The sequence below is a fragment of the Spermophilus citellus genome (genome assembly GCF_964194105.1).
Source record: "Spermophilus citellus genome assembly, chromosome: 1".
Taxonomy (NCBI): Eukaryota; Metazoa; Chordata; class Mammalia; order Rodentia; family Sciuridae; genus Spermophilus; species Spermophilus citellus.
Window position 1 is genome coordinate 237,980,467 of NC_138182.1, and position 23,610 is coordinate 238,004,076.

Here is a 23,610-nt window from a genome sequence, read left to right on the forward strand (position 1 = left end):
GGTAAGTTTTAAATAAGCCGAAAATGGAGGAGGGAAATCCACATGGGAAGAGGTCGGGGGTAGGACTCATATAAGGCTGAGAACTGCTCTTCCTTATTTCATTCTAAATAACCAAACCTCAAGGGCACTACTGCACAGTAACTGAGTTCCTTTAAATTGTGGTAAAGAAGAGGTATGTCAATTGTAACCTTGGCACCAGAAGGCAATTAATTTACCAGTCCTTGCTATTTATTTAGCCAAATCACGTAGATAAGATTACTTCTCTCATTAACCAACAGCTCACAAAAATAAAGAAAAATGACAAATGCAATGGGCCTCAAATAGTTTTGCTGAATCATAAATATCCCCAAACATAAATCTGCAGGAGTCGCTGAGATTGAGCATTGGCGGCCATACCTCAGCATGAAACTCCTCTCCGAAAATGCTAGCTTCCTTCACTTTTTAATTAAAGGCAAAGCAGTTTAAAGATTTCACACTATTGCTCTTACCAGCAAGGCTGAATATGCAATACCATATTTACTAATTTGATACTAAAGATAAAATTCTCTCAAAGTTTGCATCACCTATCCCCCAAGGGCAAATATACCACCCAGGCCCGCAATAGCAGCCACAACGGGTACCCTCAGCTCCGCTCTGCCTGGCACATATGTCCCTGTAACGCCGCACCCTGATTTTCCTCCACAACCATGCGCTCTGATGACCGGCTAACTCGGCGAGCGCCCTGCTCCCAGGGATTCCAGGAGTTACACAGAGCCAAGCCTGCAGGCCGCCCTCGCTACTTACTGCTCTATAACTCAATTCTCGGTAGCTCCACGTTCTTCCCTCTCTACACGGGTCTCAGCTGCCCAACCCACTCCTTCCTTCTGCCCGCGCGCGTTCTGCGGCTCTCGGGCCTGGGCCTCACCCTTTGGTTCGGTCCGGAATGACCCGACCCTATGGCTCCCACTTCTTAAAACGAAGTGGCGTCGGTCGGTACGGCGCCCCACACTGCCAGTCCACACGCTGCCGCCTACTGATGCCGAAAGCGGATTCTAGGAACGCGCCATGTTCAGCGTCGCGACTCCAAACGACGCGGACGCGCTGATATTGCGTCACAGATTTCCAAAGCGCATGAGAGGCAAAAGAAGACGATAGGCTAACGGTGAAAAGGAGTGGGCGGAGCTTTCTCTTCGAACCTAAAGGCGCCCGGCATCCAAATCAACAATGTGAGCATGCGCAGTAGAGCCCCGACTAGCTGAATGTGTAACCATGGCAACAGTAAATCCGCGTTGCCCTAAACTGGAAATCAGATGTCTCCTGGATTGCCTAAAACTGAAGTCAGAAACATTTTTTCTTCTAGATATGAACTGCTTGTTTACGGGTCTCGCAACGTAGAGAATGATTATTACACTCTTAATCCCACCAGTCAACCCTCCTTACCACAAATGTTTTTCAAGTTCTTGAACTTTCTGGCACTCTACTCCAAAGCAGCAGCAAGGGTGGAAAGGTTTAAAAGGGCCACTTCTGATTGCTTCTGCGACTAGCTGGCTTACTGATCTGTTTTCTTATCTTTACAAAGACAGACTGTAAAGAAATAGTTGTGTTCATAAACATTAGTAAACATTTGTTGCTCATGTAGAATGTACCAGACACTGTTTAAGATCTTTAAGATTGGACCCAAACAGTAAACACTACATTACAAGGATATTCATTACACAAGGGCTGTTTATTAAAGTAAAGAAATAAAAATTACTTGAAAGACCATTAGAGAGGAATGATTAAATCAGAACACATTCACTGATAATACAAATTAGTCATCTAAATTTATGTTGAAGCATATTTGTTGACACAGTAATATATTAGCAGTGCATTAGAGGAGTAGGTTACAAAATGATGTTCAGTAAGATCCAATGTTTGGAAGTACATGCCAAATGCTAACTGGGCCTGTCACAGTTGGGTGTTTTTTTGTTTTGTTTTGGTACCAGGAATTGAACTCAGGGGCCTCACTAAATTGCTCAGTCTGGCTTTTTCCCCCTTTTAATATATTTTTAGTTATCAATAGACCTTTATTTTATTTACATGCAGTGCTGAGAGTAGAACGCAGGGCATCACACATACTATGCAAGTGCTCTACCACTGAGCCACAACCCCAGCCCTCTACATTTGGCTTTGAACTTGCCATTCTTCTGCCTCAGCCTCCCCAATTGCTGGGATTACAGGCATATGCCACCACATCTGGAAGCTGGATGGTATTTTGACCAAGCTTCATTTTCTTTTTGTTTAACTCTATCTTCTCATTTTATTTATATATATATATATATATATATATATATATATATATATATCAAATTTTAAGTGTGTGTCAAGTCATGTAGGGATCTTGTTATAATACAGGACTGATTAATCTAGTCTGGGATGTTTCCTAAAATTCTTTGTTTCTAATAAATTCCAGATAATGAGTACAGCAGTGTAAGCTGGTAATCCAAGTAACTGAGGTGGCTGAGGCAAGAGGACTGTAAGTTCTAGGCAAGCCTTAGCAACTAAGTGAGATTCTCAGCAACTTAGCAAGTCCCTGTCTCAAAATAAAAACAAAAAGGACTGGGAATGTGGCTCAGTGAAAAAGCACCCTGGCGCTCAATCTCCAGTACCAAAAAAGGAAAAAAGAAGTTTCCAGGTGATGCCAATGCTGCCAGCCCACAGATGACAGTATGAGAAACAGGACTCTAAGGAATTTTGATGTAGAAAAAGTTACCTAATTCAAAATAGAAGAAAAACTGGTTTAGAAGAGTAGATCTCGCCTATTTGGATAATGGACCATTTGGAAATCAAAGGAAATCTCTATATTAGGAAAATGTGTCAGGTGTGGTAGGTGAAAGCCTGAAGTCCCAGCAACTCTTGGGGCTGAGACAGGAGCAATCCAAGTCCAAAGCCAGGCTCAGCAACTTAGTGAGGTCCTAAGAAACTCAGCAAGAATCTGTCTCAAAATAAAAATAAAAAGGGATGGGAATGTGGCTGAGTGGTTAAGCACCCCTAGGTTCAATCCCTGGGATCAAAAAGGAAAAGAAAAAAAAAACAGAAAGGAAGAAAACCGGGGATGGGGCTGTGGCTCAGCAGCAGAGCACTTGCATGTGTGAGGCCCTGGGTTAGATCCTCAGCACCACATAGATAAAATAAAAAGGTACTACATCTACCTACAACTAAAAAAAAAAAAAAAAAAAAAAAAAAAAATTTAAAAAAAGGAAGAAAACCAAACCATAAAAATGCATGTATGCAAATTTTTCCAATAATGTAAGGATACCAAATCCATTTGGGGGTCCTAGGTACTGTGAATATAAAAGCTAGTCACGTACTATGAACAAAATAAATATGTACAACTGAATAAATCATGTCATTTCCTCAGGGTTTTTAGAGAAAAGAGTAAACAAATATTTAAATTAACACCATTGGGCCTGTTGTGATACATCTGAAATCTTAATATAAATTCTGTTTTCCCCCACATATAGCTGAGAACAGTAAAGGAAAAGCAGAAAGTTAATGAAGCAAATGCTAAATTAAAAAAAACACTGATTTCCATTCCTATCAATCTTAATTTAAAAAACTCATCACAATAAGTAACACTCATTCTGCCTCAATAATTACATTATTATAATTAACTTCCAATAAATACTTCTTATGTGTGGGGCATGGTGGTGTACACCTGCAGCCCCAGCCTCTTGAAAGGCTAAGGTAAGAAGAACACAAGTTCAAAGCCAGCCTGCACAACTCAAGAGAAACCCTGTTTAAAAAACAAAAACAAACCAGAATTTCCTATATGTCAACTACTGTTCTGTTTTTAAGGACTGGCATTTAACTTGTTACATCTTATGTAATTTATAAGTTCTTATCACCCTCATCTAGAATGGAGAGTGGTCTTTTCTTCATTTTACAGATTAAAAGATGATGTTCATAGGAATTAAGTCATTTTTTTTCCAAAGTTAGATTCTTAAGTGGAAGAGCACAGACTCAAACTCAGATGCAGTATGTATATAATGACAGGTACAAAAAAAAGACGTCCACATCCGCATCCCCCAAACTTGTGAATGTATTACCTCACATAACAAATGAGATTTTACCAATGTAAGGATCCTGGTAGGGGAAGATAATTCTAGATTATCCTGCAGATCAAATGTAATCATTGGAGTTTTCATAACAGGGTTTTTAAAAAATCAAGAATGTCAGAGAAGCGGCTTGGAAGGAAGATTTGAGAAATTGCCTTAAACATACTTTTTATACCAAAAAAACCTAAGCACACTATTAGACTAAAACTAACCCCAATCTTCTGTGACAATTTCAAATGTATTCAAGCTGTCAGTTTTTCATTTGAATATTACTAAAGTCAGAGTACTTAATTTTTCTAACTTCATCAAAAATAATGAAATGAATGACATTCTTGTGTTTTATCTTCTCCCATCATCATCTGTAAAATAGTTCATATAGTCATTTTCTAATTAAAACTATACACTCTGTTTAAAAAATTTTCAACACATGAATGCTTGCAAAGCTCTTACAAGAAATCAAATCCAAAGATGGAAAAGGGGTGTGCCAATTAAGCCTGCCCAATCAGGTCATAAAGATATGACTGAACCCTGTTGTTATCAGCCTCATTTGTCCAAAAAAAAAGGCCATGAAAATTCCAACACTTTCTCCTCCTGAGCATAGCAGAGCTGCAGACTCTGTCTGTACAGGTACATACAAGTGTAAATTATCATACCAACAGAGCAAAAATCTGTGTGATTATATCTAAAAGTTTATTATAATTTTAATAGAAAATAAGGGGAAAGCAAAGGGGCATTTTGAGGAATCCAGGTCTCTAGGTGTCCTGAAACATTTACCTCTCCACAGGGTATCAGCCCAACTAAAGGAGAGAACTCATTCCTATCTTTGGCCAACAAAGACAATGCTTTCCAAAATATTTTAAAGTTAAAATAATGCTTATTTTTAAACTATTAGGGCCTAAAATAAGAATAAAGAGACTGAATAAGGGACAGAGGAGCTTTTCTGTGAATAAAGAAAGTAAACTTCAGAGCATGTATTTTTTGACAATGAGTTACTGACTTCTGAACTTTCTTGCTTTCTTCCAGGCTCCTTCCAAATGGTTGGGGTTATTAGGCATTAAGTTGCTTCCTTTCAAATACTCAATATAAATAATTTGCACTTATTTTAAAAAGTGTCAGAAAGAATAAAATATGACCATGCTAGCAGGGGTCAGAGCAGTGTGGGGGCCATGAGCTGGAATGTGAGCAACCTGTAGACGTTGGGAAAATAAGGGAAAAGTTTTTTTCCCCACAGCCTCTGGAAAAAAAAAAAAAAGCCCCGTAGACTATTCTTAACTTCATCTCCATATTCCAAGATAATAAATCTATGTTGTTAAAGCAACAAGAGAAATATATACATATTATAGGGCCATAGGTTTTCTAACTTACTACACTTCATTTATTATTGCAACTTTACAAAATTAGGACTTGGGCAAGTCTATGTTATAATACGGCTCATTGGATGTTTACAAGTTTACCCATTAGATGTTTATAACATACCAAATAAGGATTAAGACTTTGAGAAATGATTTCATCTTTGTTACTATAATTCATAGTAGATTATTTTTTATTCAAAACTTCAAACTATAACAAATTCTTTTAGTAAAGATTGATTATATTAGCTATGATATGTTCATTCAATTGAGTGCCTGTTAAAAATGATGCAGATTTTATTCATTAACATTAAAAGATGCCCAGAATATTTAGTTAAGTAAGAATAGGAAGTTAGAAGAGTTTTATGTATCAAAAATTTTTGAAAAACACACACCAATATTTTAATAGGTGTGAATTCTGGATAGTTTCATCATCTACAATCTTTTAGTATCTAAATGATTTTTATTTATGTATTTATTCAAGTAATGCTTGAACAGTACAAAATAATAAATACAATTATTTCTAGTTTGGAAAAAGAAACATAATAGCAAAAATAAAGTGAAGTGGGTATTTCTCATATTCTTCTGGTGAAAATGAAAATTGATTAAGCTGTTTCTGAAAATAATTTGTCAATATATATCCAAAGACTAAAATGTTCATATAATTTGACTAAATAATCTCATTCTTGGAACTCTACACTAAAGGATATAGAAATATTCTTCATGAATGCACTAAAATGTATAAGACTCAATTTTTTTTACATGACAAATGGTATAGAAATGATTTAATAGTAAACATATACATTCACAAGATGAAATCTTCTTCAGGAGCTGTGAATATTGATTATCCAGGATATGAAATTACTTGAAAAAGTGTTTTTTCTTTGTGGTACTGGAGATCAAACCCAGGGGCTTGTACATGCCAGGCTCTTACTCTACTACTGAATTACACTTATAGACACAAGTGTCTTTTGTGTTATTGTATTTATGGAAAAAAAAACAGTAAATTGTATGTATACCCTGACTATGTAAAACCATGCATTACTAAAACAACAAAAAAGAAAGAATGTGTCAAAAATGATCATAAATTATTCCAGCATAATGAAATCATAGGTAACATTTTCATCTTTTTTCTACTTTCTGTATTTTCCAGGACTTTTACAAGTTAAGTTTTTGGTTTGATTCTGTGATTTTGTTTTCAATGTAGCTGTCCTATCTTTGGGTCCCTGGAAATTCATAGGAGTGGAAAAAATAAAATTAGCTTTACTTACTTTATGCATTGATTGTTAACTTGGATGTAGCCTTTTTTCCCCTTTTCTCATTCCTAGGGATCCAACCCAGAACCTTTAGCATAGTAGGCAAGTGCTCTACAACTGAGTTACACTTCCAACACAGACATAGCTTACTTTAACATTCATGTCAAAGATTTACTCTTTTAACTTAATATTTTCAGATCCTGTGGATCTTATTTTAGATTGTCATTAAAAAATAAAAATTGATTTAAATTATAGTTGGAATGTCTGAGCTAGTACCTTTTTGCTTCACTGTCCATTGACCAATGAAGGCAAAGGACTAATGTGCCAACACAGAGCTGGAAGTAGAAACCAATGAAGCCCACATGAGGTAGGCTGGTGCCTTATTTTGACATAGTGACTAGGTTCCACCCCCATCTCTGACACCTGTAGCACTTAGGCAAATACCTTTATTCTTTATGAGACTGGATTCCCTCAAGTGTAAAACACGATAATCATGCTTGCCCAAACGACTTCATGTTTCATTGAAAATAGCCAGGCTTGGTGGCACACGCCTGTAATGCCAGCGACTTAGAAGGCTGAGGCAGGAGGATCATGAGTTCAAAGCCAGCCTCAGCAATTTAGCAAGGCCCTAAGTAACTCCGCGAGACCCTGTCTCTAAAAATATATTAAAAGGGGGCTGGGAATGTGGCTCAATAGTTAAGCGCCCCTGGGTTCAATCCCTGCTACCAAAGAAAAAAATAATAATAGAAAATAAAAATTATGTAGAAAGCATTTTGAAAAACACAAACTGTGATACGAAAACAAGGGGGAATGCACACAATCAATTGCTCATCAAAACAGTTTTCTTTAGAAATGACAGGAAAAGACTTTTTTCCATAGAGTATACACTGAAAATTTTAAAACTGAGAGCCACTACATTGGAAGGTGAAATTGACGCAGATCTTGTATTCATGGAGGTTACAGTCGGATTGACACTCCTATTACAACACCCAATACATACCTATTACCACACTTACAGCGTTTTGGAGCTTTTGGTTGATCTCTCAGTGGAATAAACTTTGAGAGCAGTCTCTAATATGTAACCGTGAATTTCCAGCAGTGGCCTATACACAGCTGGGACTCAAAAAAATGTACAGAGTGTAAATGATGAAGCACAAAGGGAAGTAAAGGAATCAGAAGCGCTAGTGGAACTAGAGGCTAATTCCATTTTCGGAGTTCCTTTCTATACAGCAAGCAGAGGAGAAACGTAAGGAGTTTCCACCCTGCAATCTGCACGTAAACAGGAAAAAGACACGTGAAAGAAAACTTCTCTGGATGTCAGCGATCCCAGAACCTGGCCTAATAGAGGAGGCTTAACCACATTAAATAACTTAAACCTTACGCTTAGAGTACCACACAGCTTCTCCGCTAGCTCCTTGTGGACGGCGACGAGATACCCCGCCCCAACTCTAAGCCAGCCAATCCAAACTGTCGGAATCGGTGGCGCGGTGCCTTCTGGGATTCGTCGCTCCAGAGTCCAGGCTTTCCTGCAGCTGCTGATTACAATTTCCGGCGACCCCTGGGCTCCACGCTCAGCATCCTTCTGGGGGAGGAGTCCAGGGCGTACGGAGGCGGAACGTGGGCCTCGCCCCTTCCCCACGTCGTGCGTACCAGTGACTGGCAGCGTCTCTCTAGTGCTGCAGAGACTATAGCTTTCAAGCTTTGGGACTTGTACACTTCGCAGGCCTAGGTTCCCGCTTTCTGCAGGGATGCCGAAGATCAAGTCAGGGGCGAGTGGCTGCCGCAAGCGACAGGAACAGCGCCGGGAGCTAAAAAGCGCCGGAGGTGTGGACAGCCGGGAGGAAACAGGGTTCCGGTCCAGTCTTCCTGCGGGACCATTCCTGGCGCGGACCGAGGCCCAAACCCGGGTAGATGGCCCGCCGCCACCTGCGCTCCTGAAAGCGCGGATGTCGGAGGTTCTTGGAGCGCCGGCCCCAGAGCCCAGCGCGTCGCCTCCAGCAAGGCCCGCGGGGGGATGGACTTAAAGCAGTGTGGTCAGTCCCGGCCCGGGGTGGGATGTTCGCTGGCTTCGTTGGCACAGAAATCTAACCCCACTACCGATCCTGCTTTCGTCTCTGGGACGGCCTGATATCTAATCGTGGTTGAGAAATTAAGGCTGTTTTGTGTTTTCTTCCAGGACTCATGTTCAACACGGGAATTGGGCAACACATTTTGAAAAATCCTCTCATTGTTAACAGCATTATTGATAAGGTGGGTGTGATGGAGGAACGGGAGAGAAGAGTTTGTTGGATTCTTAATTTTATTTTCACCATACTTAAGCGGAGAGAGAATGTCAGACATAAAGTAGATGTTTGGTAAATATTTGTTGAACGAGTTAAAAAATGTCTAGGACTCACAGGCTGGGTCAGAATTGAGAAATATTGATTCTTAGTCAAATTCATCATACACAGTTCTTTCCCATTTGAATTTGTTGGTATGAACAGAGTTGGTAACAGGATGCTATTGGAATCATTTCCTAAGTAGAAAGACAATATAGAAAGAAATGCTATTCTTGTTTTTCTGACTCCTAAAGATGAGAAGTAGGCTGTTAAGAGAGGTTAAGAGAGGTCTTAGCTTTTCATTTGCACCTAATATATTAATTTTGGAACCACACATATGAAGAAATCTCATTAAAATGAAGTCTGAGTAAGATCTCTGAACGCTTACAAAGATGTTCAAGTATAAACTATGTGTTCCAAAATGCTAAAGGATCTCAAATGGTTGTGCTTGCTTTTAGGCTGCCCTAAGACCAACTGATGTGGTGCTGGAAGTTGGACCTGGAACTGGCAACATGACTGTAAAGTTGTTAGAAAAGGCAAAAAAGGTAAAAATGAGGTTTAATGTTTTAATATCACAAATGACTGTAGCAAGCTCAGCTGGTATACAAACATAAAACTGTCTTAATTGTAATGCTTGATCCCTTACTAGGAATTTTATCTTAGAAAGTATCAGATATATTAGGAAAACTGGACATATTAGCTGAGCATGGAGGCACACTCCTGTAATCCCAGCAAATTAGGGAGGCTGAGGCAGTAAGATCACAAGGCAAGGCCAGCCTCAGCAACTTAGGGAGACCCTGTCTCAAAATAAAGGGCTGGGTGTGTGGCTTAGTGGTTAAGTGCCCTTAGGTTTAATCCCTGGTACCATTAAAAAAAAAAAAAAGAAAGAAAAGAAAACTGACATATTAGGTATTTTGACAGGGAATTAATTATTGTAGTTAGAGGACTAAAAGAACAAAATGGGAACACTAAACCCCAAAATAATTACAAAGATCAGTTAACCGCCTTTAGCCCTAGAGAAACAAAGCAAAGAAATTGTAATTTTTGGAACCCAGAAATTTATAGAAGACCTGCAGAACTAGAGTTCATGCCTCTAAGATTGAGGTGCCACCTGGTCACTTCCAGTACCTTTTTTGTGTTTTGACTAATCCAGCTTTCAGTTAAGTGGAATCATTGTTGGATCCTTGGTGGAAGCAAGCAACACATTTTAAAGGGCTTATCTAAAGAGAGTGATGAAGACTCTCTAGAGATGTATGAGAATGGGATTCAAGGAATCAATAAGCATTAATGAAATAATGAGGAGTAGCTACAGCAGGAAGCAGTTACCATCAAAAGGCCTGGTTAAAAGGGGAGAGATCAAGGAGAGTGTGATTTATTGAAGAGAAGCCACAACAGAACATAGCTCCTACTGAAATATCTGAAAGGCATGGAATAGGCTAGGAAATAAATACCCAATCTCTCCATTATAGGTACCCCATATTGGTGCTTTTATTTATTTATTCTTTGGTGCTGGGGATAGAACCCAGAATCTTCACATGCTAGGCAAATGCTCCACCACTGAACCACAATGGTGTCCAGCTGCTGCCTTTCACTGGCCAATTCCAACCAGAAGCCAAAGTATAAGGGAGCTGGACAGCATTTATATGGCAAAGCAAAGGTGAAATGAGTATCAAATATAAGGTGAAAATATAAAATGAATCTCGGAGCCAGAAATAAGCAGCACGTGTTCTAAGCCATACACATGGTCTTCTTGGAAGTCAATGAAACCTAAGAACATATTGCAATAAAATTACAAACATAGCTTTGTCTGCTATCCATTTTCACTTGAGAAGTTACTTATGCCACATGTTCTGGATCTCAGTTGATGAAAGAAGTAATATACTAGGAGTAGTTTTTTAAACTGTGGTCTAAAAACACTACATACATATTGTATATTCTTTTTTATCCACTGCTTAGTTACAAAGCATAGAGACAAAGCCAACAGAACAATTCTGGTGATTACTTGAGAATTCTCACATAATGTCTGCTTTTCTGGGTGATATTTTTTCTTTGTTGTTTAAAGTGGTAGAAAATAATTGAAGGAGTATGGTTAGAAATTGGAAGACAGTTTAAATCATATAAGAATTACTGGTTGGGTAATAAGATACTTCATAATGAACCTAATAAATTTTTTTTGTTAATTTAGGTAATTGCCTGTGAACTTGACACAAGGCTAGTAGCAGAACTGCACAAAAGAGTTCAGGGCACGTGAGTATACTCAATAGAATTAAAGTGCATTTCGTTCGGTCTCTTGAAACAACATTCTTCTAAATTTATTTTCATATTTTTAGACCTCTGGCCAGCAAACTTCAAGTTATGGTGGGTGATGTGTTGAAAACAGACTTGCCATTCTTTGATACTTGTGTGGCAAATTTGCCTTATCAGGTATGTCCTCAAGTTGTCAGAATCATCTTACTGTTTCTCTGATGTGTCTTTCCTGAGAGTAACTAGTAATTCTCTTACAGATCTCTTCTCCTTTTGTCTTCAAGCTGTTGTTGCACCGACCTTTTTTCAGGTTTGTGACAAAAAAACAAGAGTTACTGCCATATTTAAGAAAGATGGACAGTTTAGGCCAGGAACACAAAAGACAGTTGAAAATGAAAGTCAAGTAAACTGAAAAACTATTGTAGACTTTTTATAGAAAACATTGATTTGTATGGATTTCTCTTTTTCAATTGACCAGAGTTATTTTGTAGAGCATTGGGAGGGTAGTATGACTTTCCCTATTTTCTAATCCTCTGCTATTAACATAGATCATACTATTTTATTACCTTATGTCTAGATAAATTGCAGTGGCTTCCTAACTGGTCTCTGGTAGAGTCTATCCAGTGGCTTTCAAACTGCAAGTCAAATACCCCTTAATGGTTATAAAGTAAATTCAGTGAGTCATGATCATCCTTTTTTTTTTTTTTTAATAACATGGGATAGAATATATCAGAAGGCACTGTACATGGTCCAGGTGATATTGTTTCATGAAACTTTGAAGTATATAAACAGAAATACATACAGATATTTTTGTAATTGCAGATATATTTCTTAATGTGATTCACTCACAGAAAAGAAAGTTGAAATGCAGCTTTGAAGATGATTTTGTTAGCCTCCCAAAGTCTCCCTGTTGCTTGAAGAAAAAAATCCACATTCTTTAAACTGTTAAACTAACAGGACATAATATCAAAACTTGCCTTTCCAGCCTGCAGTATTTCTTAAAAGTATTACCTGCCAGTCAATTTTGTGTGTTTATATGTAGTACTGACGATTGAACCTTTGGGTGCTTTACTACTGAATTTTCATACCCAGGCCTTATTATTTTTTGAGACAGGGTCTCAGTAAGTTGCCAGGGGTGGCCTTGAACTTGAGATCCTCCTGCTTTAGCCTTCCGAGAAGCTAGGATTACAGGTGTGCACCACTGTACCCAACAACAGAATCAGTTTTATTGTTTTTGTATAAGGGGTGATGTACTGGTACAGATCTGAAGTACCTACTCATCTGATGTTTGAGGGCAAGCAGTCTTCCTTGGGGTTAGGAATATGGCCATTATAAAACATAACAAAGCCAACTATTTTCATTTTGTGGTAACAAAACTAAAGCTTAAAGTTTTCTACCTTCTAACCTGCTAAACTCACCATCATTAACTACAGATACTGCTCTGCTATTTCCTTCCCCTCAAAATTCATTGTAGTCAAAGTACATTCATAGTTGATAGTGATGATTTCCTTATTCTTGTTTTCTTTTCAGATGTGCTATACTTATGTTTCAAAGAGAATTTGCCCTCCGACTGGTTGCAAAACCTGGAGATAAGTTATACTGCAGACTCTCAATTAATACACAGCTATTAGCACGTGTGGACCATCTAATGAAAGTAAGTGTATTTTATTACTGAAATAGGCTAGTAACCTCATCTTTTGAGCATCTAGCTGTGCCTTTTGTGAGGACAGAATCTTTGATTACTAACTAAAAGTTGCTTTTGAGAGGATTAAATGTTTTCTGATTAACAGGTTGGAAAGAATAACTTCAAACCACCACCCAAGGTAGAATCCAGTGTTGTAAGGATAGAACCCAAGAATCCACCACCACCTATCAATTTTCAGGTGAGGTTAAAATACTATATCATTCAATAAACAAAAGAACTCTAACTTAGAAAATCTGTGGCTATAATAGCAGAAAAAAATATTGTAGGTCTAAATAGATAGGAAAATGTGAATTACAGCTTTGTGATGATGGAGTAGATGGAATAATTTGATGCATGATAGACAAAACATGTGTCTGTAAAAGACAAAACAATTAGAATGCAAATGCATTGCACTTAAGAGAGTATAGCTCTGAAAATCTTATCTATTTGAGTAACTTGTAAAAAAGGTAAAATGAAAATTATTTTGAGTAATATTTTGGGTAATACTCTGTAATAAAAATTCTTGTTTTTGTGACTTAAAGAAATCTAGACTACTTGATGTCAAATCTTACTGTAGTCACATTATGGAAAAACATAATTGTTTGATAAACTTGTTTTAAGTGATTTGTCCATAACTCCTTTAAGGAGGTTTAGGTGCATTGCACAGGCTATATCCTAAATCATGTCTGTTTTGAATCTCATTTTTAATTTTTTGTGGGTTTGATAATAGAGATCAAAACTAAGGGTGTTTACCATTGAGGTACAACCCTCATCCTTCTTATTTTTTTGAGATGAGGTGTCACTAAGTTGATGAGGATCTGTGTTGCTAAGGCTGATGTCAAACTTGTGATCCTCCTTCCTCGGACTTTTGAGTTGCTGGGATTGCAGCTGTGTGACACTGCACCTGGCTGAATCTTTTTTTTTTTTTTTTTTTTTTAAGGGGGGGGGTTATCAAGGATTGAATCCAGGGGCATTCAACCACTAAACGATATCCCCAACCCTATTTTCGATTTTATTTAGAGACAGGGTCTCACTGAGTTGCTAGTGCCTCACTGTTGCTAAGGCTGGCTTTGAACTTTGATTCTCCTGTCTCAGCCTCCTGAGCTGCTGAGATTACAGGCATGCACCACTGTGCCTGGCAGAATCTTATTTTTGAACACAATATAGTTCTTTGTTCACATGTGGACTTTGTACACAGTACTGGGGATTGAACCCAGGTTTACTCTACCATTGAGCTACATCCCCAGCCTTTTTTCTTTTGAGTTAGGGTCTTGTTAAGCTGCCAAGGCTGGCCTTGAACTTGCAGTCCTCCTTCTGCAGAGTCCCTAGTAACATGGAGCCAAGTGCAGTGACATATGCCTGTAATCCTAGCAACTCAGGAAGCTGAAGCAGAAAGATCACAAGTTCGAGACCAACCTAGTCACATATAGGACTATTTTACATTTCTTTCTTAATTTAAAAAAATATATATTCAGTGAAGGGCACAAAGACACAAGAATCAAGAATACATCTTACTTTAGCATACCATATGCATCATTCAAGGTTTCTTCCAGTTTTATACATCAAAAAACAAAAACAGGCTGGAGCTGGAGCTCAGTGGTAGAGCACTTGCCTAGCATGTGTGAGGCACTGCACTCAATTACCAGCACCATATGTAAGTGAATAAGTAAAATAAAGGTCCGGCGACAAATAAAAGAACAAAACAACACCTAATAGGCAGTGGCAAGGAGTTTGGTGTTTTGAGGAAAATATCCATCTTCTGTTTCAGGAATGGGATGGCCTAGTAAGGATCACTTTTGTAAGGAAAAACAAGACACTATCTGCTGCATTTAAGTAAGTATATTACTAATTTCTAATATATGAAGGGCCAGTGCCCCAGACACCATCCTAGAATCTGGTCCTTTTCCTGAATAGCCAGCCCAAAGCATAAAGATTATTCATCCAGACAGACTTCATCCTTTTAACTATCGGTGCTTTAGAAGGCAGAATAATATGAAGAAAGTTCCTAGAGTTGGAGTCAGATAAAGAGTTATGGAAAATTGGGGGGGGGGGGGAGACCTGACCATCTACTTGCGTAGGTTTTTTTCCCCCCTTATCGGAAAAATGTAATAAGCTGAGTGCAGTGGTGCCTGTGTGGTCTCAGTAACTTAGGAGGCTGAGGCCACATTATAAGTTCAAGATCAGCCTGGGCAAAGCAAGACCTTGTCTCAAAATTTAAAAGCATAAAAAGGAGTGGGGGATATAGCTTAGTGGTAGAGGATCCTTGGAAGATCCTTACAAAAAAGAAAGAAGGTGTAATGATGGCCCACCCATTTAACATTTGTGGATAATTTGTGCCATTTTATTAACTTGGAAAATGAAACACAACTTAATGTCTAAAGGAAAAAAAGAGGCGAGAGCCAGCTTTATACGGTTTGGAGATTTAAAAATGCTTATGTAGCCAGGCACAGTGGTGGATACCTGTAATCTCAGCAACTTAGAAGATTGAGGTCAAAGGATGACAAGTTTGAGGCCCGCCTCAGCATCTTAGCAGACCCTGTCTCAAGATAAAAAATAAAAAGGACTGGGCATGTGGCTAAATGGTATAGTACCTCTGGGTTCAATCCTTAGTACCAAAAAAAAGGGGGGTAAAAAAATCTTGTCCATTTAAAAAAAAAAGATATTTATCAGGACTCTGCTTTTTAAAAATAATTTTGCATCATAAAAGTTTAAGTATTCAACACCTTTTTATTTAAATTCCTTAATTTTAGCAAGTGGAACATAGATTTAATTTTATTGAACAGAAATTATGTACAAAATCTCTGATTTGGAAGTAATATTTATATCACTTGTTTACGTTATAGATCAAGTGCAGTACAACAGCTATTAGAAAAAAACTACAGAATTCACTGTTCACTCCATAATATTGTAAGTATAAGTTGTTTCAATTATTTGTTACAAAATATCCATCTTTTTTATTATTATGAGATTAATTTTGTACATATCAGTGATCCTTAAAAGACAGTATATGATGTATAACTAGTTTAATTTTGACTTGAATACTGACTGATATTACAACAGGGTAGAGTAGTCGAGATTGCTCAAGATGCTGCAATAGATCTTGAGCAATCTCGACTACTCCACCCTGTCGTAGCTACTAAAATCTTTTTTTTTTTTTTTTAAAGGATTATATTTAGCTGGGCACAGTGGCACACACCTGTAATCCCAACAGCTCGGGAGGCTGAGGCAGGAGGATTTCGAATTCAAAGCCAGCTTCAGCAAGTTAGTGAGGCCCTAAGCAACTCAGTGAGACTGTGTCTAAATAAAATACAAAAAAGGGCTGGGGATGTGACTCAGAAGTATCCCTGGGTTCAATACCAAGTATCCCCCCCCCACACACACACACACAAAAAAAAAATCCGATTTAGCCAAGTATTTTCTCAATGCTATAAATGTATAACTTTCTCATTTTAAAATAATTGTGTACAATTTGCTATCCTCTGAATTGTGATCGTCCCATTTGGTACTCATGTAGCAGTCATAAATTAATTTATTTTGGTACTGGGGATTGAACCCAGGGGTGCTTGACCACTGAGCCATATCCCTACTCTTTTTAATTTTTTGAGACAGGGTCTTGCCAAGCTATTTAGCGCCTCACTTAATCCCTGAGGTTGGCTTTGCAACTGTAATTCTTCTGAGCCCCTGGGATTACTGGTGTGCAATTACAAATTTAAAGTTAGTTTTCTTTGTAGCTATTTTTTATAAACTTTTTTTAAAAAAATATTTTATTTCTTTAGTTGTAGTTGGACACAATACCTTTATTTTATTTTTTACATGATGCTGAGGCTCGAACCCAGGGCCTCACGCACTAGGTGAGCGCTCTACTGCTTAGCCCCAACTCCAGTCCCTTTGTAAATATTTTTAATACCTAGAAATTGAAGTAATTAAATACAGTATAGGCTACATAGCAGACTTCTTTGTTGTGAATTTCATACCACTTAACACATTCATAAATTTTTTTAAACAAGAGTAAGGGCTGCCCCCTTCACGTGGAGGCAGCCCCCACTCCCTTTCCTGATTTAAAGTATGCAGTATATTCATGCACATATTCACATGAAGATGTTTGCTTTTTATGGCTCAGATCCTGTATGGTTTAATGCACCACAAATACTGTTTCCATCCTATGTTATGGGTAGGTCATGAAACATCGGCTTAAGTAAACTGTTAAGCTGGATTAAGAACAATCTTTTGAGTAGAAGATGTGAATCAAATATGAAAAACTTAATATTCTAAATGATCAGAGACAGACAGGTCATCTCAGAAAAATGATCTGGTTAGATGAAATTGTGGCAATAAAATGTGAGAATTTTGAAAGGAGTAACAGCTGCTTTAAATAAAATTTCTAGCTTTATGAAGTCTGAAATTAGTGACTATTTCAGAATTTTAATGATGAAATCGGGCAATATACATGATACCCATTCAAGATACTCTGTGTTAAAGTGGTAAAAAAATGAGCCGCTTAACTAATTAGAGATCTCAGTCTTATCCAAACCGTCAGGTTTTCCACGCTGTCATCAAAAGATGTATTAAAACGGACTATTTAAGACTTACTGGATTAGGCAAAAAAAGAGCCAAGGGAACTTCATTAAAGATATGTTCATTTATTCTGAATCTTATATTGATAGATAATACCAGAAGATTTCAGCATAGCAGATAAAATACAGCAAATCCTAACCAGCACAGGTTTTAGTGACAAACGGGCCCGTTCCATGGACATAGATGACTTTATCAGGTAATTACAGGGTTTTTTGCCTGTGTTTACATTTTACTGTGGTACTTTTAGATTAAGAGATTTAAAGGCTTTTAAGTGGTATAAGGTGCTACCTGGGAGAGTTATTGCATAGCACTTCCATGGTATGGAATAGTATTTGGTATAAGATGGAGGCCAGTTAGCTGCAGCAGAATGAACTTTTTAATTTTTTTTTTTTTTTTTTTTTGAAGAACAGTCCCAGCCGGAAGATTGTTAATGTGTGTTGTAGTGTGTGTGTTCCTTCCCTCCTGCCCTGCCTTCCTACTGCCAACTCCCATTCAGTTTCTCAAAGCCCATAATGTTGAAAAATCATAACACATGTAACTGCATGATTCTTTATTGGGAATCGCTATCATTAAATAGATCTTATCAAGCATGAAATGTAAGTTATAATCTGTTTATCCTTTTAGTATTAGTTGTTTTATAGTCTGAAGGAAGTTCTATATATCTTTAGTAAAAGGGGTCAAATTACCTGGGCAATTCAGACCAAAATTTGCTTTTCTTTAAACTAAAGCAGTTAAGTTCCATGAAAATAAGGCTTCAATTAATCACCTAGATAAATAACCTGTACTTAGTTGATCTGTTTTTTACTTATTAACACTAACTTTCAGAACTTTTTAGCTATTTAGCCAGTTTACTTTTAAAGCATCAATGATTTAGATAGAGGATGAATTTTTTTAGAAAATTATCGTAGACTGTTATAAATCATTGTTTTGACTTCTATGCTGAAAACATGTCAACACATTTAATAGATGGTAATTCTAAGAGTTGAACACTACTTTGCTTTTTTGTACATTTTAATTCATCTGTTATTATGGACAAGCCTGGAAATAGTTTATCTTGTTTGCTTCATTCTCACTGAATTTCTTTAGGGTGCAGTTTGCTAATAACTAAAGTCAGTTGTTGGGTGCAGTGGCGCACGCCTTAATCCCAGCAGCTTAGGAGGCTGAGGCAGGAGGATTGTGAGTTCAAAGCCAGCCTCAGTAGAAGCGAGGCACTAAGCAACTCAGTGAGACCCTGTCTCTGAATAAAATACAAAATAGGGTTGGGGATGCGGCTCAGTGGTTGAGTGCCACTGAGTTCAATCCCTAGTAAACCCCGCCCACCCCCACTCCTAAAAAGGTCAGCTAAGTACACAGGTATCCACAGAGAGAAACGATGTTTAAAAGTTTTTACTTTGAACCTCAGTTCAGAAGAATATGAAGACTGGTGATTCATCTGACTTCTGCCTTAAATTGCAGACAGCTTCTTGTTCAGTTAATTAAGCTGAAACAGAACAAATGCCAATGAGCTCTTACGCTTCAGACAGCAAAAAATGTAAAATACTTTCAGTCAGGTTCAATATAATTTAAAACATGTTTGTTATAACAAAAAAGAAGTACCAACATGACATGGTTTTTATCCAAGTTATAAATTCAGCTGGAGAATAAGGTTTCTTTATAATGACTAATGTTAGGAGTTGGATAGTTGCATTAAGTAAGCTGATGTGTGCATGTATTATTTGTTATGGTACAAATCTATACATTATCAGTGACACAAATTAGCTTTTTAATATCATTGCATTTTGTTTTTTAGATTGCTACATGGATTCAATGCAGAAGGTATCCATTTTTCCTAGCTATTTGGAAAATAATTTTGTCAAGGTCAAGAAAAATTAATTCTAGATTTCTAATATTTGAGAAGACAAATTCTGCTTTTGCTCAACTGGAACATTATTTGCTTGACTGTTTTTGTACTGTTATTTTGTATTTTTAAGGCAGTAACAAGTCTTGTTTGTTTTGAATGTAATACACGTGGCAGGGTTCAATCTATACACAGTATCTTCAAGTTCAAGAGCCGCAGATACGCACAACCTTAAACTTACCATTTCTAGCAGTTTATCATACATCTCTTTACCATGTTCTATACTGTAAAGACCTTTTTAGGCCATCAGCTCTGTTCCTCAAGTTTACGTGTGTTCCATTAGTCACATATTACCTATCCATTTCTTATTCACATGTACAATAAAATAGTTGTTTCATAAAATGTTATTTGCTTCTTTCTTTTCCCTATTTACACAGTTTCTTCTATTGTCACCTACCTCTTCAGCTATAGTGTTGTAGCATAGGCTACATGGTGGTTTTGGGTAAGACTCAGTATGTTGCTATCATACAATGCCAGGCATGTTCTGAGTTTGACTCCTTATCTATAAAACGAGGAAGCTCAGCTAGAATGAAATTAACTATAAAATTATATCATTTTTCTTGGAGAGATAATCATAGAGTTTTATAATTCAAAAATAGGTTTTAAAATATGTGCTGTTAACTCCATTAAAAAAAAAAAAAAAGGTTTTTTCCCCACAACTACAGGTTCCTGGCATTAATGAATCCACATAATGGAAAGTTTTAGTACTTTTTTTCATATACCTGGTATTTACTTTTAAGCCATGTAAAAATTATCAAATTGAGAATTCCAATAGAGTCATATACAAGTTTTATTAGCTACTCAGTTCAAATCAATATAGTGTTAAATATATTTTAATGAATTAAGAAATTAATAAAAATACCTTCATTGATATTTGGCTTTCTGTATAACTAAAACTTAATAGGAGTGATTCCAATTAATTTGCAAAGGTACACTGAGTAAACCTAGAAGGGAAGATATTTAAGTCTGGCTTCAAAGTCATATAGTAAATGTTACTAGTTAATATAATATTTATATATCAGCTTTCAAGTCTGAGAAAATACTAAAAAGTGTTAAATTCAGAACAAAAAAATGAAGTTACTTAGCTGTACAATCCAGTTTTACTACATGAATATTAAAAATCTACTTAAGGGTAGATTTTTTTTTAATCTCACAAACCATTTACTTTGCAAAGTTCACTTTTGTCCTAGCTTTGTCCTAAGATTGAATTCAGCTTTCTTAGGTTGTTTCCCTCTAGCCTTATAAACTGCTTAGTTTTAGTCCCTTTTCTGTTCTTCAGTTCTCACCTCCCAAGTTCTTTGCTGGTACTAAATTTTTGAGAAACCTTGACTACCACTGAGAATGAAGCTATCATAGTATAAGGCAGCAGAATTATCTCTAAAAAGACCTTCCAAAGAATGGTATCCATCCAATGCAAATAATATCAAAGCTAATCTGTTTTGCTTACACTGCTCATCTTTATGTCTTCATTGCCTTTTGTAGATTAGTCTCAAAAACTGCCTTTTTTATATAGTCCCTGCAGTGTCAACAGTTACCACTTCTCCATTCTTCTTTGAAATAAACAGAAATAGAATACATCTTAACAAATGCAAGAAAACCTGAGTTCCTTCCAAAACAAAGGTCACTGTATTGAAGTAAATTATCTCTAAACTCATACCATAGATTTCATTTATTAATAAGCATATTATGAAAAATCTACATTTGTTTTAGATTTCATGTTTACAGAGCTTTTCACAATGGTATTAGAATTTCTCACAGCTACCCTCTGAGAGTATTATAGACAGTGAAGTAGAGAATCTGGCTCATGACTCTCTGTCATAGCTTCCCTTTGGCTCATGGATGAGCTACTTGTTCCCTAGAGTAAATCAAAATAAGATGTCCTTCATAGATTTTGTTATTCATCTACTCCTGGACTCTATCCTGGGAACACAGGGAAAACTCCGAGAGAAATTTCTGACAAATTATTTACATGGAAAAAAAAGGCCAGTTTTCTTTCTTAGAGTACCAATCTGCAAAAATAACTGCTGCCATTTAAAGAGTAGCATACCTTACCACCAATCTGTTGGTGAGAATTTCACTATTCCTACCAAATAATGGTGAAATATCACATATTAAGTACAGGTTGGAACTTCGGTTAGATCTGCCTTTTAAGGCAATGTCAACTCTCTCAGCTTAATTCTTTTTCAAGGGAGTTACTGTCTACACTTGGCTTAAACTAACTACTATTATGAACTACTTTCAATGTACGTATAACTGTTCATGCATCAGAAGCCAATTTCCTTTAACAGTACATTTAAAGGCATATTTTGGGGTGCTAATGAACACTTCAACTTAAGAAATGGTACTGGAAATGATCAAATTGCACTATTACTCTTGTTAATACCACACTGGCACACACACTGCATATATATTTATCATCCTAAGATAAAACTCTTCTCAGAATTTCATTACTTTTTATTATACACCAACTAGTTTATATTTTAGTTTTTTTTTTTTTTACAAAGAAAATGCTAAGAAAATTATAATCACGTTATGGTTTTAAAGTCATAATTCCAGATTTCTTTACATATAGGATGGAATGGTCCAGCAGCTATGTCCACTGTCACAGACTTTAGTTCCGTTCAATGATATGGCACATCCTGCAAAATTAACTAGTCACACACACAAAAAAGTCTCAAACACAGTAGAAATGTACACACAATAAAGGTAATTTACAATGACAAATAAGGAATGTAATTTATCATGGCTGTGCTTAAGAAATTTAGGGTCGATAGCCTTAATCAAGGCACAGAGCAGGAAAAGGTGAGCACAGCTCTCTAAAAGTAGGCAAGGTATGTACAATCACTGATGAGGTATGCATGCACGCAAAGGATTTAAAACTGCTCAATCTCGCTATGAAAATTGAACTGAGTTAACAGGAAATGCTGTGGCTTCTCCCTACAATTCACCTCTGGATCAAGTCCACAATCTTACTTCATCACATAGAAAATAAAATTGGCAAGGATCTCCAAAAGTAAATCACTATTTGGGTAAATGAAACAAAATGCTTCACTAATTCCAACTCTTCGTTGTGCCTCCTGGACTAGAAGCATTTTGTAGACTTTTGAGTGTTTCACAAAATTGAAATGTCATTCGGGTGAAGGACAAGACATTTTCCACAGACACTTAAAATTTCAAACTTTCGAATGGCCCTTACAGCTGAACCATTTTATGTTACAGTAAGTAGTGAGGGTTCTGGGGATCCTTCAGCAGCGAATACCAATTTAAAGGGCACGGGGTCTCTTGGGGTTAATTTGCTTGCTGGCTTGTTCTTCTTCTTGTAGAGCTGCTCGGAAAGATTTCACTTTATCTTGGAAAAAGAAAGAACAAAGGAATAAGTATTGCATGCAAAAATAGTATACAACTATATGGATCCTATCAAGATTAGCACTCATTTCATAACATTAAATCACTATTTTCCCTTCTGTTCCTTCAGAACTAAATATAATGCTCAACTTTTTTTTTTTTTTAGTTGATGATGGACCTTTATTAACTTATTTACTTATATGTGGTGCTGAGAATTGAACCCAGTGCCTTACATGTGCTAGGAAGTGCTCTACCACTGAGTTACAACCCCAGCCCTCGACTATGTTTCATCACAAATTCCTGGAAATGAGCCTTTTTCTATAATAACCAACTTCTTGAAGGACCCACTTTTAAAAATTAAGCACCCTATTTGCTGCTAAAAACTACATACACACAGCAAACATTCTATCCTGCATTAAGCAAGAGCCAGATTAGCACAATCACAAGTACATATTTGAAGTAATATAGATAAGCTATTTTAAAAAGTCAAAAAGATATGGCATATAGGTGAGCCAAATACTTCCCTTCATAAGTAAGGTGAAAGGGGTAGTCATCTCAATAACTTTACCTTTGTTTATTTTTGGCACAGAAAGATGAAGATAGACATTATTCAATGATGACCTTGAACAGATCTAATATAAGAATAATAATTCTGACAAGCACTGGCCTACCAACTAAGTATCTAACTTGCAAATTAATCATAAGATGCCTTTATTTTTCAAAGGACTAAAAAAATGACTAGGAAGAACTTGAAATGACACGACACTTCATGTTTTATTTAGGAAAAAACAGACTAGTTAGTTCATCTTTATACCTCTGGAAAGAAGGTATAAAATGGTACTCATAATTCACACTTCAATATTGTC

The 23,610-nt window shown here is 36.9% G+C and overlaps 3 protein-coding genes across 18 annotated transcripts in view; 1 reads left to right on the forward strand and 2 right to left on the reverse strand.

The window, feature by feature from the left end:
• Positions 1–8,130, reverse strand: part of IPO11 (importin 11) — a 218,473-nt gene extending 210,343 nt beyond the window's left edge. For 2 of the 7 annotated variants that reach the window (XM_081293439.1, XM_081293445.1), the window contains exon 1: positions 905–1,062. The gene's annotated coding sequence lies outside the window, so the exon portion shown is untranslated. The other 5 variants (XM_081293441.1, XM_081293443.1, XM_081293442.1 and 2 more) reach the window with 5 other exon arrangements.
• Positions 8,131–8,212: 82 nt separating this feature from the next.
• Positions 8,213–19,429, forward strand: DIMT1 (DIM1 rRNA methyltransferase and ribosome maturation factor). 5 transcript variants are annotated; one of them, XM_081301493.1, is made up of 12 exons: positions 8,213–8,505; positions 8,858–8,931; positions 9,458–9,544; positions 11,185–11,246; positions 11,330–11,423; positions 11,504–11,553; positions 12,774–12,897; positions 13,034–13,126; positions 14,696–14,760; positions 15,771–15,834; positions 17,592–17,698; positions 19,292–19,429. In XM_081301493.1, the coding sequence occupies exons 1-12, from the start codon at positions 8,430–8,432 to the stop codon at positions 19,332–19,334; spliced, it is 939 nt and encodes a 312-aa protein (XP_081157619.1). In that variant the 5' UTR covers positions 8,213–8,429; the 3' UTR covers positions 19,335–19,429. The 5 variants fall into 5 exon arrangements, with proteins under 5 accessions (XP_081157619.1, XP_081157621.1, XP_081157620.1 ...); XM_081301495.1 differs by having other exon boundaries at positions 8,457–8,588; XM_081301494.1 differs by lacking the exon at positions 8,213–8,505 and adding an exon at positions 8,582–8,714.
• A 1,107-nt stretch (positions 19,430–20,536) lies between these two features.
• Positions 20,537–23,610, reverse strand: part of KIF2A (kinesin family member 2A) — a 64,213-nt gene continuing 61,139 nt past the window's right edge. For all 6 annotated transcript variants that reach the window (XM_081301441.1, XM_081301440.1, XM_081301438.1 and 3 more), the window contains one exon: positions 20,537–22,748. In XM_081301441.1, the coding sequence (XP_081157567.1) occupies positions 22,663–22,748 (86 nt within the window). In that variant the 3' untranslated portion in view covers positions 20,537–22,662. The remainder of the gene's footprint in view (positions 22,749–23,610) is intronic.

Coding starts and splice junctions, on each gene's coding strand:
- DIMT1 (XM_081301493.1), top strand. CDS start 8,430: ATGCCGAAGATCAAGTCAGGGGCGAGTGGCTGCCGCAAGCGACAGGAA. Junction 8,932..9,457: donor TTAACAGCATTATTGATAAG/GTGGGTGTGATG, acceptor GCTTGCTTTTAG/GCTGCCCTAAGACCAACTGA. Junction 13,127..14,695: donor CACCACCTATCAATTTTCAG/GTGAGGTTAAAA, acceptor CTTCTGTTTCAG/GAATGGGATGGCCTAGTAAG.